The following is a 13378-nucleotide window of genomic DNA, read 5'->3' as shown; positions in this document are numbered from 1 at the left end:
CTCATCTCTGCTCCCTCATTAAAGTATAAAGACAAAAAAAGCAGAGAACCAGCAATAAGAAAGGATGAATCAGAAATCACTCAGGAGGTACTGGTGAGGTCCCCGGCAGAGTTACAAATATAATAAAGAATGGAGGGCTTTGCTTCTAGCAAGTACGGAGGAGTTTGGCAAGGGGAACTTTGCAATGGCCTGCTGAGAATGTGCTAAGTTGGTATTTCAAAACCCAGAAAATACAAAATGCAAGTTTATCTCCATATTAAGAGAAAAGGCAGGAGGAATACATAGGATCATAGGCTCACAGATTTAGAGTTGAACCTGAAATGACATCCAGTTCAACCCCTTCATTTTAGAAATGAGGAAACTGAGGTCCAAAAAGCTTAAGTGACAGTCACTTGGGTGACTTAAGTCAACCAAGTAGCAAGTGAAAGACTTATCTACTCTTCAGGTTATTAGGGAAAATGAGGATTTCCTTAAAAAAAATGGAAGTTCTTAAAAAAAACAACAATCAATCCTGAAGAGATAAAGGGGTATCTTAATGTATGCTAAGACACAGACAAGGAAGGTTAAAAGGACCACCGAACCTTTAGAATTCTGTAATAGATGTAACTCTTTCAGTAGAGTTATATTTCCAAGGACTGATCTTTTGGATTTGCTGGTGAAACAAGAAAGAGAGACTCCTAGCTTAGTCAGAGTAATAAGTGATGCTTACGTACTCCCTGCTGAGGGAATAGCGAAGCAACCAGGTAGTAACTGAATATGAATAGTAGAGAGGCCTGCTAGATTCCTGGGGCATATAGTTAGGATATACTGGTAAGTCCCCTAAGCCTGGTCACACCTGATGACCACCACCTACTTCTGGTGATCCATGTGAAAAAAAAAAAATTATGCCAGCAGAGGGAAACTAGAAAGCATTGGTAGGGATTGTGTAGTCCTGAGAAACTGGAGACCTAGTGGGGCATGGCTGGTTGCCTCCATCATTGCTGCTGACTGGGGAATAACTAAATAAATTTTTGTGGCATAAAAATGTGATGAAACAATTCTGTGAAATAAGAAAAAATAAATATGAATAGGGAGGGATGGGAAGACCAGTGAATCAATATAGGGGATATTCAGGGAGGACAAGCACCTCTGGTGTGAGGGCTTGTTAAGCCCTTTTCAGGGTTGATGTCCATCTCTTACCCAACTCTCATCTTTGGATCCAAGAAACTGTAGCATGTGCATATCCAGATCCTAGTAAAATTGTCTCAGCAGATCAGCTCAACCAGGTTGAGGGTAATGGACATGCCTTGATCCTTCAATAAGCTAGAGGGAAGTCTACCCCAAGCATATGAAGACTTCTCCCAGCAGAATGACCATGAAATTGGCTGAAGTAGGCACTGAAGTGGTACACTGAGAACTTGGTCAGACATCAAAGATGCCAAAGTCATCCCATGTATCCTGGACCGTTGCTGGTTATCCTGACTTTTATTTGTTACTGGACTTCAATGACTGTGGAAGAGACAGTAGGGCTAATGACTTTATGCAATTCTGCCTCACATCCAATTCATACACAAGTCAAGAAGTCACTTGATCCTCTTTGAAAATGAAGGGAGAACAACAACAACAAAGCAAGATAAGCAGAAGCAAGAAATATAGATATATGTGTGCACTGACACATCCACACACACACACAATAGCTACAGCTCTGAAAAGGAGAAAAGCAAAGAAGAGATAGGAGGATGCATCTCCCTCCTGGAGGAGCCATTATGAATATATATACTGTCATATTTCATATACTGATTAGTCTTACTGAACTGTTCCTTTTTCTTTTAATTCTTTGTTCTAAAGCATGACTATCTGGGTGGGGGAGAAGGAAGAGAAATATTGGGAAGTGAAGATACTTTATAAATATAAAATAGCAATAAAAATAATTTACAGGACAATGAGAACAAATAGGCAGCTTCGGAAAGACTAGTGGGTTCCCTCTTAGTGGATGTTTTCCAGCAAAAGCTGGATGAAAACTTGTTGTGTATATTGAGGGCAGATAAGTGGTGTAGTGGATAGAACACCAGAACTGGAGTCAGCAAAAACTGAGTTCAGACACTTATTAGGTATGTGACCTTGGGTAAGTCACTTAACCCAATCTTTGCCTCAGTTTCCTCATCTGCAAAATGAGGATAATGATAGCACCTACCTCTAGGGTTGTTGTGAAGATCAAATGACAGAATAATTATAAAGCAATTTTGCACAGTTTAAGGTACATAGTAATATATATTCTTTTTCAGGTGCAGAATAGACTGACTAGATGACTACAGATGGCTATCCATCCAACGATGAAATGCTGTGATTCTAGAACTGTGGAAGAATGTGACGTATTCATTTTAAAACTAATGATAAGGAAGGAGTGGGAAGCTAAATATAGTGAGATATTCTGGATTTTGGAAGAGTAACTTTTTTTTTTTTTACAGAAAACGTGTAAGTAGAATCCTGGGGCCTAAAATTTTATAGAGAAAGAATGTTCAAGAAGCATGGTAAATTCTGAAGAATGAAATTGTGATTATGTTATTCTGACATGGAAGCAAGAGAAGAAACTTCTAGACAAAATGATGGCAAAGCGTTGATTTGCAGTTAAAAAAAATTTCCAAGAAGGACAAATAAAAGAAGACAAATATAAAAGAACAGTGCAGTTCCCAGAGCATATGCTTAAGAACACTAAAACTCAGAAGAAGTTGAGAATTATGATGAATGCTAAGGAAAAGAAAAATGGCTTTTAAAACTACTTTGAGGACAGCAGAAATATCAAAGGTCTAGGACTAGTGCTGAGGCTGGAGCAGATGATAGCAGGCAGATAACATAGGGAAGGCAGTATTCATTCAATCAGCTTTACAAGTACAAGATGTGTGGCCCACACAGCAATTTGTTTGGCCACTCCCTCCACAAATCTCTTCCCTGATTGCTCTTTTCTTTTTAAGTATTACTATACCAAACTCTTTGTGTGTGCATGCATATACATGCATGTGAGTCTGTTTAACCCTCCTTTGTCTAATTCAGTTAAAAGTGTGGTTCCTATGATGCCCACTCCCTATACTCATTCTTCCATTTTTGCATAATCTAGCATACCCCAAATATGAGAAATACTAAGTTTCCTACTTTCTTCATTTCTTTCTTGTGTATTCCCTTTTCCATTTCCTTTCCTCTTTCAAGATCAATGCTATCCTTCTACCTAATTACCCAATATAATCTCTTAAGACATTAACATTCCAAAGGGATACTTATCTTTTCTTCCCCTATTAATGAAAGAACTCAGGTTTTAAGTTTTTCTTCTTTTTCTTCTGACATATCATATTCCAAGACTTAGTAGCTGCCAGGTTTTGTGTGATCCTAACTCGAGTACCTTGGTATTTGAGCTCCTTTCTGTCTGTTTGCTAATTTGATCTGGAAGCTTTGAATTTTGTTTATGATATTCCTGGAGGTTTTCATGAGAACGTTTTCAGGAGGGTTTTCTGGGAATCAGTGAGGTTTCTTTCAGGATGCACTTGGTGGATTCTTTTTGTTTCCACTTTGCCCTCTGGTTCTAATAAATCTGGGTGATTTACATTCATGATTTAAAAAAATTTGACATCAATGCTTTCATTTTGTCATAGTTTTCAGGGAGTTTCAGAGAAACTCTTAAATTGTCTCTCCTTGAACAGTGTTTTAGGTTAGTTGTTTTTGATAGTAGATGACTTAGATTTTCTTCTATTTTACATTTAACAATTTTGTTCCATTACAGTGTCCTGAAAATCTTAGTGCAGGTTTGAGGCTTTAATAGTTTAAAATTACACCAAGACTTTTGAGACACCTTATATTTTTAATTGTCTAAAGGAGTCATTCTGAGTTCTCTTTGGTTCATCCTAATATTAGGGGAGTCAGTTTTTGCTGACTCCAGGTCTGGTGTTCTATCCACTACACCACTTATTTGCCTGCAATATACACAAGTTTGTTACTTGAATAATGTTTTCTACTTCCTATTCTAAGCTATTTGTTCTCCAATTTTTTCTCCTTAGATCATTTTTCTCTCTTGTATCATTTTTCCCCCCACATATTCTTGTAGTTCTTATGGCTCAGATTTTTTTTTCTTTCTGAGGCTTTGCTTGTACTTTTAGTGGAGATATTTTCTTCTTCTGGATTTTCCTCTTGATCCACAATATGTCTTTATAGAATTTGGTGTCTTCTGTTATTCTCCTCTGTCTTCTATCTCCATCCTCAATTTCTAATTTGAGATTTGTTTCAGGGTCAGGCCAGTTCCCTTCCGCATTTTTGAATGGAGGTGGTTGGATCCTTTTTGGTCTTGACTTTGATTCCCTTGGTTCCCACCATAAGTTTCTACTTCTGTTTCTGTCCTTGGGCTCAGTTCTATCAGGTTCCAGATTCCCTGTCAGAGTTCTATGGTTGGCTGTTGCCAGCCAAAGTGCTACTCAAGACTACTACCCTTCCTTCTTCCCTCAAGTTTTCCTAGTCACCGTTGTCTATTGCCCCAACTCTAGTTTCTGGTTGGAGTGCTACCTCTAGGGTTCTCCCTGGTCAGGGTGATGACATAGTCTATTGCCTTTTCTATGCTTTCTAAACCCTAAGTCAAGGTACTGTATTTTCTGTGCCTCTCAGGCTTACCTGTTCAGTAAGCTGTCAAGGGGCCTCCACATGTAGGACTCCTATTTTGTTTACTTGCATTTTTAAAAACTTTTTCTGGGGGTGGTGGTAGTGGTTCAATACTCTACTTTCAATTTTGGTAACTTCTCATTTTCTCTTTGTTCAGCCCTGGGCTGGTTTATGAAGTTTCCTCTGAAATTTTGGTCATTGTTCAATATGTTGCTCTTTTTATTTTTTTTTTTTAAGTAATTGGGGTTAAGTAACTTGCTCAAGGTTACATGGCCAGTTATTTCTGGGTGTGGTGCTGAGTATCTGTGCCCGGATTTGATCCCAGGTCATCCCGACTCTTACTCGCTGTGCTACCTGGCCGCCCCAGTATGTTGCTCTTTTTAGATCACTGCTTAAATAAAAGTGGGAGAGTTGTGCTCCCTTTCATCTTTCATACAGCCATCTTCCTGAGAGTCCCCTATCAAGTGTTTATCTTTAATTTTCTTATCTTTCTCTTGGATTTGTCAAGCTCTGACAGAACATTAAGGACACTTATAATTAATGTCTTATTAGGTGTATTTTTACATTTCATTTAGCTTTTCCTCTCAAAAATTGATTGTTAAGGAGCAGCTAGGGTCACTTTCCCCCATTTCCTCCTTTAGTTGGCCTAGGGGGCATGATTTTTCCTTAGTCTACTCCATCTCTCATTCAAGAGTGTCCTTTGAATTCAATATGAAGTCTACTGGTTTCTGAGGAAAACACACTTCACTTCTTTGGTTCTCTTCCTACCCATTTGCCTGCTTCCTCTCAGTTTCCTTTGCTGGATTTTTATCCAGGTCATGCCCACTAACTGTGGATATTTCCCAGGGTTCTGTCCTGGGTCATTTTCTTCCTTTATACTATTTCTCTTGGTAATCTCATCAGCTCCCATTCAATTATCATCTCTATGTAGATGGTTCTCTATCTGATCGGCTCTAACCTTTCCAGCCTTTATTCTCACATTTCTTGATTGCCTTTTGAACATCTTAAAATCAACATGTCCCAAACAAAACTCATTATCTTATTTTCCCAAGCTTTCCTATCTGTTTTTTTTTCTGTTACTGTCAGGAGTACCACCATTCTTACTAGTCACTCTGGCTGAAGCCAAGATGTCATTTTTGACTCCTCATTCTCATTTTCCATCCAGACTGTCATCAAATTCTGCTAATTCTAACTTTTTTCATATGCCCCCTTCCCTTTTCCCTCACTGCCACCACTCTCATCACTTCAAACTAGATTAGATTATTGCAATAGCCTTCTGGTTGGTCTCCCTGCCTGAAGTCTCTCCTTACTCCAGTCCATCCTCCACTCAAAAAAGTCAAAGTGATCTTAATAAAGCTTTGGTCTGACCATCCCCCTAATAAATTCCAGTGGTTTCCTATTTTTGATATTTTTTCCTATATTTGATCCTCCTGGATCAAATATAAAATCTTGTTGTTCCTGACACAGCATTCCATCTCCCACATTTCACTGTTTGTTGCTCAGGCCCTTCCCTCCTCATTTCTTTTCTTTTTTTCTTTAAGTTCCAGCTAAAGTCTTACCTTTTATAAGAAGCCTTTCCCTTTAAGAATTTTTACAACCAGTGTTTCTGATAAAGGCCTCATTTCTAAAATATACAGAGAATTAAGTCAAATCTATAAGAATACAAGTCATTCCCCAATTGATAAATGGTCAAAGGATAGAAACAGTTTTCAGAGGAAGAAATTAAAGATATCTATAACCATATAAAAATGCTCTAAATCACTATTAATTAGAGAAATGAAAATCAAAACAACTCTGAGGTACCACATCTCACCTGTCAGATTGGCTAACATGGCAAAACAAGAAAATGATAAATGCTGGAGAGGATGTGGAAAAATTGGAACACTAATGCATTGTTGATGGAGTTGTGAACTCATCTAACCATTCTGGAGAGCAATATGGAGCTATGCCCAACAGGCTATAAAAAAGTGCACACCCTTTGACCCAGCAATACCACTTCTAGGAGCTGTTTCCCAAGGAAATCACAGAAGTGGCAAAAGGACCCATATGTACAAAAATATTTATAGCAACTCTATTTGTGGTGGCAAAGAACTGGAAATCAAGGGGATGCCCATCAACTGGGGAATGTCTAAACAAGCTGTGGTGTATGAATGTAATGGAATACTATTGTGCTATAAGAAATGAGGAGCAGACGGACTTCATAACCTGGTGGAGTTATATAAACTGATGCTGAGTGAGGAGAACAGAACCAGGAGAACTTTGTATACAATTACAGACACACCATATGTGTGATGACTAACCTTGATAGACTGGACTCCTCTCAGCAATGTAAGGTTATAAGACAAATCCAAAAGACTCATGATATGAAGGGATAGATATCCACATCCAGATAAAGAACTACAGAGTCTGCATATTGAAGCAAACTATTTGCTCTTTTGTGTTTTGTTTTGTCCCTTCTTTCTCATTGTTCACCCCATTGGTTATAATCCTACTTTACAACATGACTAACGTTCCACGTGAAGGTATTTGTAGAACTTATATTTGATCACATGCTGCCATGGGAGGCGGGAGGACTGGGAGGTGGAGAAGATAAACTTGAAATTCCAGGGATTGTGGGACTGAATGTTGTAAACTAAAAGTAAATAAATAAATTTAAAGAAAAAAGGGCCTTTTTCCTTTATCCCTTAATTCCAGTGTCTTCCTTCTGTGATTTTCTCCGATTTATGCTGTATCTATCTTGTTTGTACACAATCGTCTGCATGTTGTCTCCCCTGTTAGTTCACATCTACCCCAAAGGCCCCTTTGCTTTTCTTTGTACCCCCAGCGTTTAGCCCAGTGCCCGGCACACAGTAAAGGCTTAATAAAAGCTTTAATCATTAATTAATTTGTCAGTTGCCTCCAACTGTCCCATTCCGGCTGCTGAAAGTGGAGGCAGCTCCAGCACTTGGGACCCAGACAACAACTCCATCTCCGTTGCTGCCCCTCGATGTGCAGCTTCCCAGTTTCTAGACTCGCACTGCAAGATGCCTGCTGGCGCTCCTTTTTCCCTTCCTCAATTAACTTCCACTGAAATCTGCTAGGTGTCTGTTTCATCTTTTCTCTAAACACCAATACAGTCTCACTCTCAAAACTGGACGCAACCAGAGGTACCTCCTGCTCAGCTGGCCTCCGCCCCGCCCCCGCCCCCGCCCTGTCCAGAGTTCCCAGAGAGGGGAGAAACATCCCAGGACTGCATTTCCTAGAAGCTCTCCGGGCTAGTCCTGGAAGACACACCTCTAGCCTAGGGAGGTCGGATCCAAAGCCAACCGGCTTCACCTAATGCTTTCCTGGAGGCTCTGCAAATTAAGCGATATTTCATTATTTTTCGGGGGAAGAACATGAGGCCTCAAAATATTAATTGATCAAACAAGTCAAATGTCAACATCATAATTTGAACCTGGGTCTCATTAGCCAACTGCCCTTCCCACTACATCGATCATGGCGGGAGAACCAAGTCTGGCGATCAAGCTGGTTCTCACCCCCATTTCCCGGGAACCCAGCATCTATGGAGGAGGCTGAGCAGTAATAAAATGCTGGACTGTGTTGTTTCATCTGCTTAAGGACCGATGCTTCCCAGTTAAGTTCCGGAGAGGGCGCAGGAACGTTGTGGAAAGCCTGGGCATGGGCGCCCCCTGATGCCACCAATCGGCCTTTGTGCCGGACTCTAGCCAATCTGACGCTCAGCTTCCAGGCTTCTGTCACAACTTCCGGTCCTCGAAGTTCCCTATTCCGGAAGGGGTCCTCGAGATCGAAAGGTGGTTAAGGCTAACGCCTGAAGACCGCGTGACCCTGGAATCAAGGTAGTCGCCCTCCCTTGAACCTGCTTATGGAGGAGAAAACGGGAAAGAGCACTGATGTCCCGTCTGGGTCTAGCCAAGGGAAGGCATAGTGCCGGAGACTTGGGAGGTTTCGGCCCTTTCGGATCAGGCACGAGCAGGGGCAGCTGCATTTGCGGAAGTGCTGAGGCTGGGCCGAGGACCTTCTAGGAAGCGGCGGCCGCTGGGTCGAGTTGGAGGCTAGGTATTGTAGCCCCCCTCCGTCGCCGCCGCCGCCGCTGCTTCATTCCCTCTTATCGCGCCTCACCTGGAACGGACCGTGTTGCGGCAAGATGCCCTTATTTACGTCTAATCCATTTGACCAGGATGTTGGTGAGTCACCGGGCCAGGTCCTGGGCTACAAGGGCTGTTCCCCTGGAGACGGGGCCGGGGTGAGAAGGGGCGGTGGCGCCGGTGCTGGGGGGTGATCTGGGGAAAGGAATCAAGGGCGGCGTTTCTTTGGGCACTGGTCCCTCTTCCATCCTGCTGCCCCTTCCCCTCCCTGGGGGTGGCCCGCTAAGGAGTCAGCGCCTTCCCCAGACTTCCCTCTGCACCCCACACCCCCTAGCAGGACTCCTTGTCCCGTTGCGGACGGACTCCGAAGGAAACGGTTAATGGAGAGATGATGGTGTCAAATCCCCTCCCTTCGGTATCCGTACGAGGGCCTGGCCCCCCGCGCCCACCTCTCGCCAGCCTGCCGGGGACATGATGCAGCAGTTTGAGGCTCCCCCCCCACCCCCGCCGGGGGCAGCCTGTCCCTCCCCATCTGGGCTTTTTCCAGTCGTGGGGCTGAAGCTCCTCCGGGAACTTTTCCCCACGCCCTGACCCGGCTCCTGGCAGCAGCTCATCTGTCGGTCGTCTCTCCTCGTTGTTGTGCCAGAGAAGGAACGAGAGCTCCCGTGTAGTCATTAGAATATTGCAGAATGGTTGTCATAGGATAGGGGAGCATTAAAGCAGGAGATTTCGTTAATTGGGTCTTGAGACCTTTAGTCTCCTCAGGATTATGGGTTTTGATAGAATGCTTTTAGGGGGGCCTGAAGCTAGATTGTTTTAAAGCCAAAAAAAACCCCCAAAACTTGACCTTTAAAAATTCCTCTTTACGAAAGACACTTCATCTCAGAAGTCTGGGCATTTCCCCTGGTTATTGCCCCCAACCCCCTCATGACCGAGATCCTCATTCGACTCATCTCTGCCCCGGCTTCCTTCCAGACTCACCCATAAAATCTTAACGTTCTGCAAGAGGCCTTTTCCAGTCTTCTAACTGTTAGTGTCTTTGGCATCTAAAATTTATCCTCTTTGTACAGTATCTTCTTCATACATAGTTTGTATATTGCTCCCCCCCCCCCCCTTTATTTTTTATTTTAAAGGGCAGAACCTTGGGTTTTTTTTTTTTTTTTTTAACTTTCTTTGTATCCCTGGTACTTAGCACAGTGGCATATAGTAAGAGTTTAATAAATGCTGGTTGACTCCATGCCTAAAAACTACATAAGATGAAGTTTGTGCTAAGAGGAATATCCCCTGAAGTGGCTGAAAGCATGCCTGGGCCATGTAGAATTTCATAATTAAGTACTTGTTTAAGTAATTGAGATTTTCTCTTTGAAAACCAGGTAATTGTTTACAGTTTGTAAAAGCCATTTAACATTTATACTGATTTTCGGTTTATTTTTCAGTTCTTTCAAGTTATCTTTTCTCGGCAATTGCAACAACTCTGTGACTTAAGATATTGCAAATGAGTAACAGGGGTGTATAGGTTAAGTGACTCACCAGTGTCATCCGCCTGGTTTGTGGTAAAGCCAGGATCGTAACAGGTCTCCTGACCCAAGTCAGCCAATATTAAGCCCCTTTTATGTGTGTTAACAAAAGGAATCCCAGATTTAGTCAGAGGATCTCAAATATTGAGTCTGGGACTTAATACTTTGTGACTTTGGGCAAGTCATTCATTCTTTTTTTGTTTGTTTGTTTTTTGGAGGTGGGGAGGGCTGGGCAATTGGGGTTAAAGGAGTTGCCCAAAGTCACAGGTCTAGTGAATGTTGAGTGTCTGAAGCCAAATTTGAACTCAGATCCTCCTGACCCCAGGGCTTGTCTCTGTTCACTGTGCCACCTAGCCACCCCTGAAGTCAATTCATTCTTTCTGGGCCTCTGGGAAAGTTACTTAGTCTTTCTGAGCCTCAGTTTCTTCATCTGTAAAATGGGAGGTGGCCTCTTCCAGCTCTGATCTCTGATCCTGTTTGCAAAGCACTGTGACTGCACTTGTGACAACAAAGATGGAAGAACTACATATTCCTTGCCCTCAAGGAATTTTCAGGGGAGATAGATACGCAAAGTGAATCCTGGTAGAATGTGGTTAAGTGGGAGGAAGCAGGTTGAGACATTAAGAAATCTGAGAAAGAGAAATCACTTCATAGAGATGGTGACACCTTTAATAGATCTTAAACATTGAGAATAATTTCTCAGGTGGAAATGTGGTCTGAGGAATCTCTAGACAAGGGGAAGAGAATCTACAATATCTGAAAAATGGGAGGAGAGGGCAGAGAGAGAAGAATAGATTGGCTGCCATTAGAATCTTTGAAGCAAAGTAGAATGAGATAGTATCAGAGGACCTAGGTTCTCATCTCACCTCTATGCCATCTATGTGACCATGGGCATGTAACTTAACATTTCTGAGCCTTATTTTCCTCATCAGTAAAATTATGGAATTGAATTAGAAGGCCTGTAAGACCCCTCTGAGTTCAGTAATATTATAAGACTGGAAAATTAAAGGAGAATCAGATTTCAAGGAGGGGGGAGAGTTGTGAAATATTATGCAATTAATAGGCTTTCTTGGTAACTTTAGTAGAAAATTGTTTTAGTAGAATATTGGGGTTAGAAGTTTGAGTTAATAGGTTGTAAAGAACCTCAGGCAATGAAGGTCATAGGAGATGACTTTGCAATCTTGATTGCTATAGACCTTGTTTAAGGAAGTGGGATCTAGTGAAAGGTTGTTTTTTTCAGTCTACATTTACTAAGTGCTTCCTTTGTGCCAGACTCTGTGCTCAGTGCTGGGAATACAAAAACAAAAGAGCCTGCCCTTAAGGAGCTTACTATCCTTTAGAGGAAGACTGCACACAAAAAAGAAGCTGAAAAGCTGGGTGAGAGGAGGGGAAAGTACCCAATTCTGGGGGCATGTTGGAAAAGTCAGAGAAATCCCAGAGAAGTGCAGCCAGGTGAGAAATGAGATGTTCTGACCTCAGCTCCCTCCTTAAATGGTGGTCGGGATTTTATGGCCCCATCCTCCCATCAGAAAGGCTGACATGCATTAGGTGGAATACAAGACTAAAACCCAGGTCAGGGATGGGGAAATTGCCGCCTCAAGGCCACATGTGGTCCTCTAGGGCCTCAAGTGTGGCCCCTTAATAAAATGATTTTTTTCCATAAAATTTGGATTCAGTCAAAAGGCTGCACTGGAGGTCACAGGTTCCCCACCCCTGGTGCAGGTGCTTTACTTCAAAAAAGGGAAAAAATAATTATATTGCATATTTCATGTCTAAAGCAGTTTGAAAATGTCAAAACTATAAATGTAAACTAGTATTATTGAGTAATGGAGATGGGAGATATGAAGCTGTTCTCCTTGGATGGCATCAGTCTAAAAGGGAGGAGGCAGTGTTATCTTCTTAGACCCCTGTGTGCCGTAGTCTGTACCTGGCGAGTAGCGTCAGATCTTTAGTAATATAAATGCAGAAAGTTCTGTATGTGTTTACAAGCATAGAGAAAAGATTTGTTTTTGTGATTATCTTTTCCTCTACACTGCACTTCATTTTAATTTAAAACAATTAAGCACAACAAAGCAGTTGAGATTATCTGGCTTTGAGATTTTTTTCTAGTGTCCATTCGATTGTTTAAGAATATTTTTTTAAACAACTTCTCTCTTTGTTTTTGCATTTTAGAGGGGGGAATGCAGGGCAATTGGGGTTAAGTGACTTGCCCAAGGTCACATGGCTAGTAAGTATTAAGTGTGATTTGAACTCAGGTCCTCCTGACTCCAGCGCTGGTACTCTATTCACTGCACCACCTAGCTGCCCCCTAAACCACTTCTCTTTAGTTCACTCACATATGATCTCTCATTTTCTCCTTTGTCTTTTCACGGCCATCTCAAATACCTACAGTAGCTAACATCATACAGACTGCTGTTTTTTTTTTTTTATTTGAAGTTATTTTCAAATCTTCCTTCAGAAAGTCTTTCCAGGTTAAATATATAGTAATTTGGTGAGTTACATACCCAGTACACACTTTCATTGTAACATCTGCTTATTTTTTAAAATAATAGTAAGATATACCAATTTTACAAAGAAATAATGTTGTTAAAGTGCTTTTGTAAACATTAAAGCACTATAAAATGTCAGCTATTTCCATTATTCTAGGGTGCCATTCTTAAAGTTTCTGTATGCCTTTGAAGAAAAATAACTTTGTGAGACTTAAAATTCCCAGTAGTTCCCTTTTCCCTTCTTTCTTCTCTCTCTGAGATATACCTCTACCTTATTTTCTCCTCCCATTTGCTTTTGAGTCTTTTCTTTTTGCTCTCCAACTTCCATTTCCTTTCCTTTTTTCCATTCACTCCAGCGAGATAAACTTGTTATTCCTTGTTCAAACATCATCTTCTACTGTTGCTAAGCCTTTGATAATTACTTATATCCTAAACCTTAGTCTAAAGCTGTTAATTAATATTTTCTCCTGTCTACAGATTTTAGCTCATATTCTCTTTGCATCAAAATCTTGTGCCCAAAGAATTAGAGATTTTATAAACCTGATCACAGCATTTCAGAGGGGAGGGAGATGCCAAAGGTAGGATTTATAAGGTCTAACCTTTGACTATTGTTGATATTTTTTGTTGACAAATACGTTGATATTCTGGATGGTTCTTGTTTAATTTC

At 41.3% G+C, this 13378-nt stretch overlaps 1 protein-coding gene across 4 annotated transcripts in view; it reads left to right on the top strand.

Annotated features, from left to right (window-relative positions):
- The first annotated feature begins 8605 nt into the window (after nt 1–8605).
- STAM2 (signal transducing adaptor molecule 2) overlaps nt 8606–13378 on the top strand; it is a 46980-nt gene continuing 42207 nt past the window's right edge. For 2 of the 4 annotated variants that reach the window (XM_069080246.1, XM_069080249.1), the window contains exon 1: nt 8607–8804. In XM_069080246.1, the coding sequence (XP_068936347.1) occupies nt 8765–8804 (40 nt within the window). In that variant the 5' untranslated portion in view covers nt 8607–8764. Of the gene's footprint in view, nt 8805–13378 lie in introns of all 4 variants that reach the window. The other 2 variants (XM_069080247.1, XM_069080248.1) reach the window with 2 other exon arrangements.

Source organism: Petaurus breviceps, unplaced genomic scaffold (genome assembly GCF_028583685.1).
Source record: "Petaurus breviceps papuanus isolate PSGF00001 unplaced genomic scaffold, PetGlider_PUasm1.0 91133, whole genome shotgun sequence".
Lineage (NCBI taxonomy): Eukaryota > Metazoa > Chordata > Mammalia > Diprotodontia > Petauridae > Petaurus > Petaurus breviceps.
Note: the sequence above shows the minus strand (reverse complement) of the source record. Positions and strands in the feature narration are given on the sequence as shown.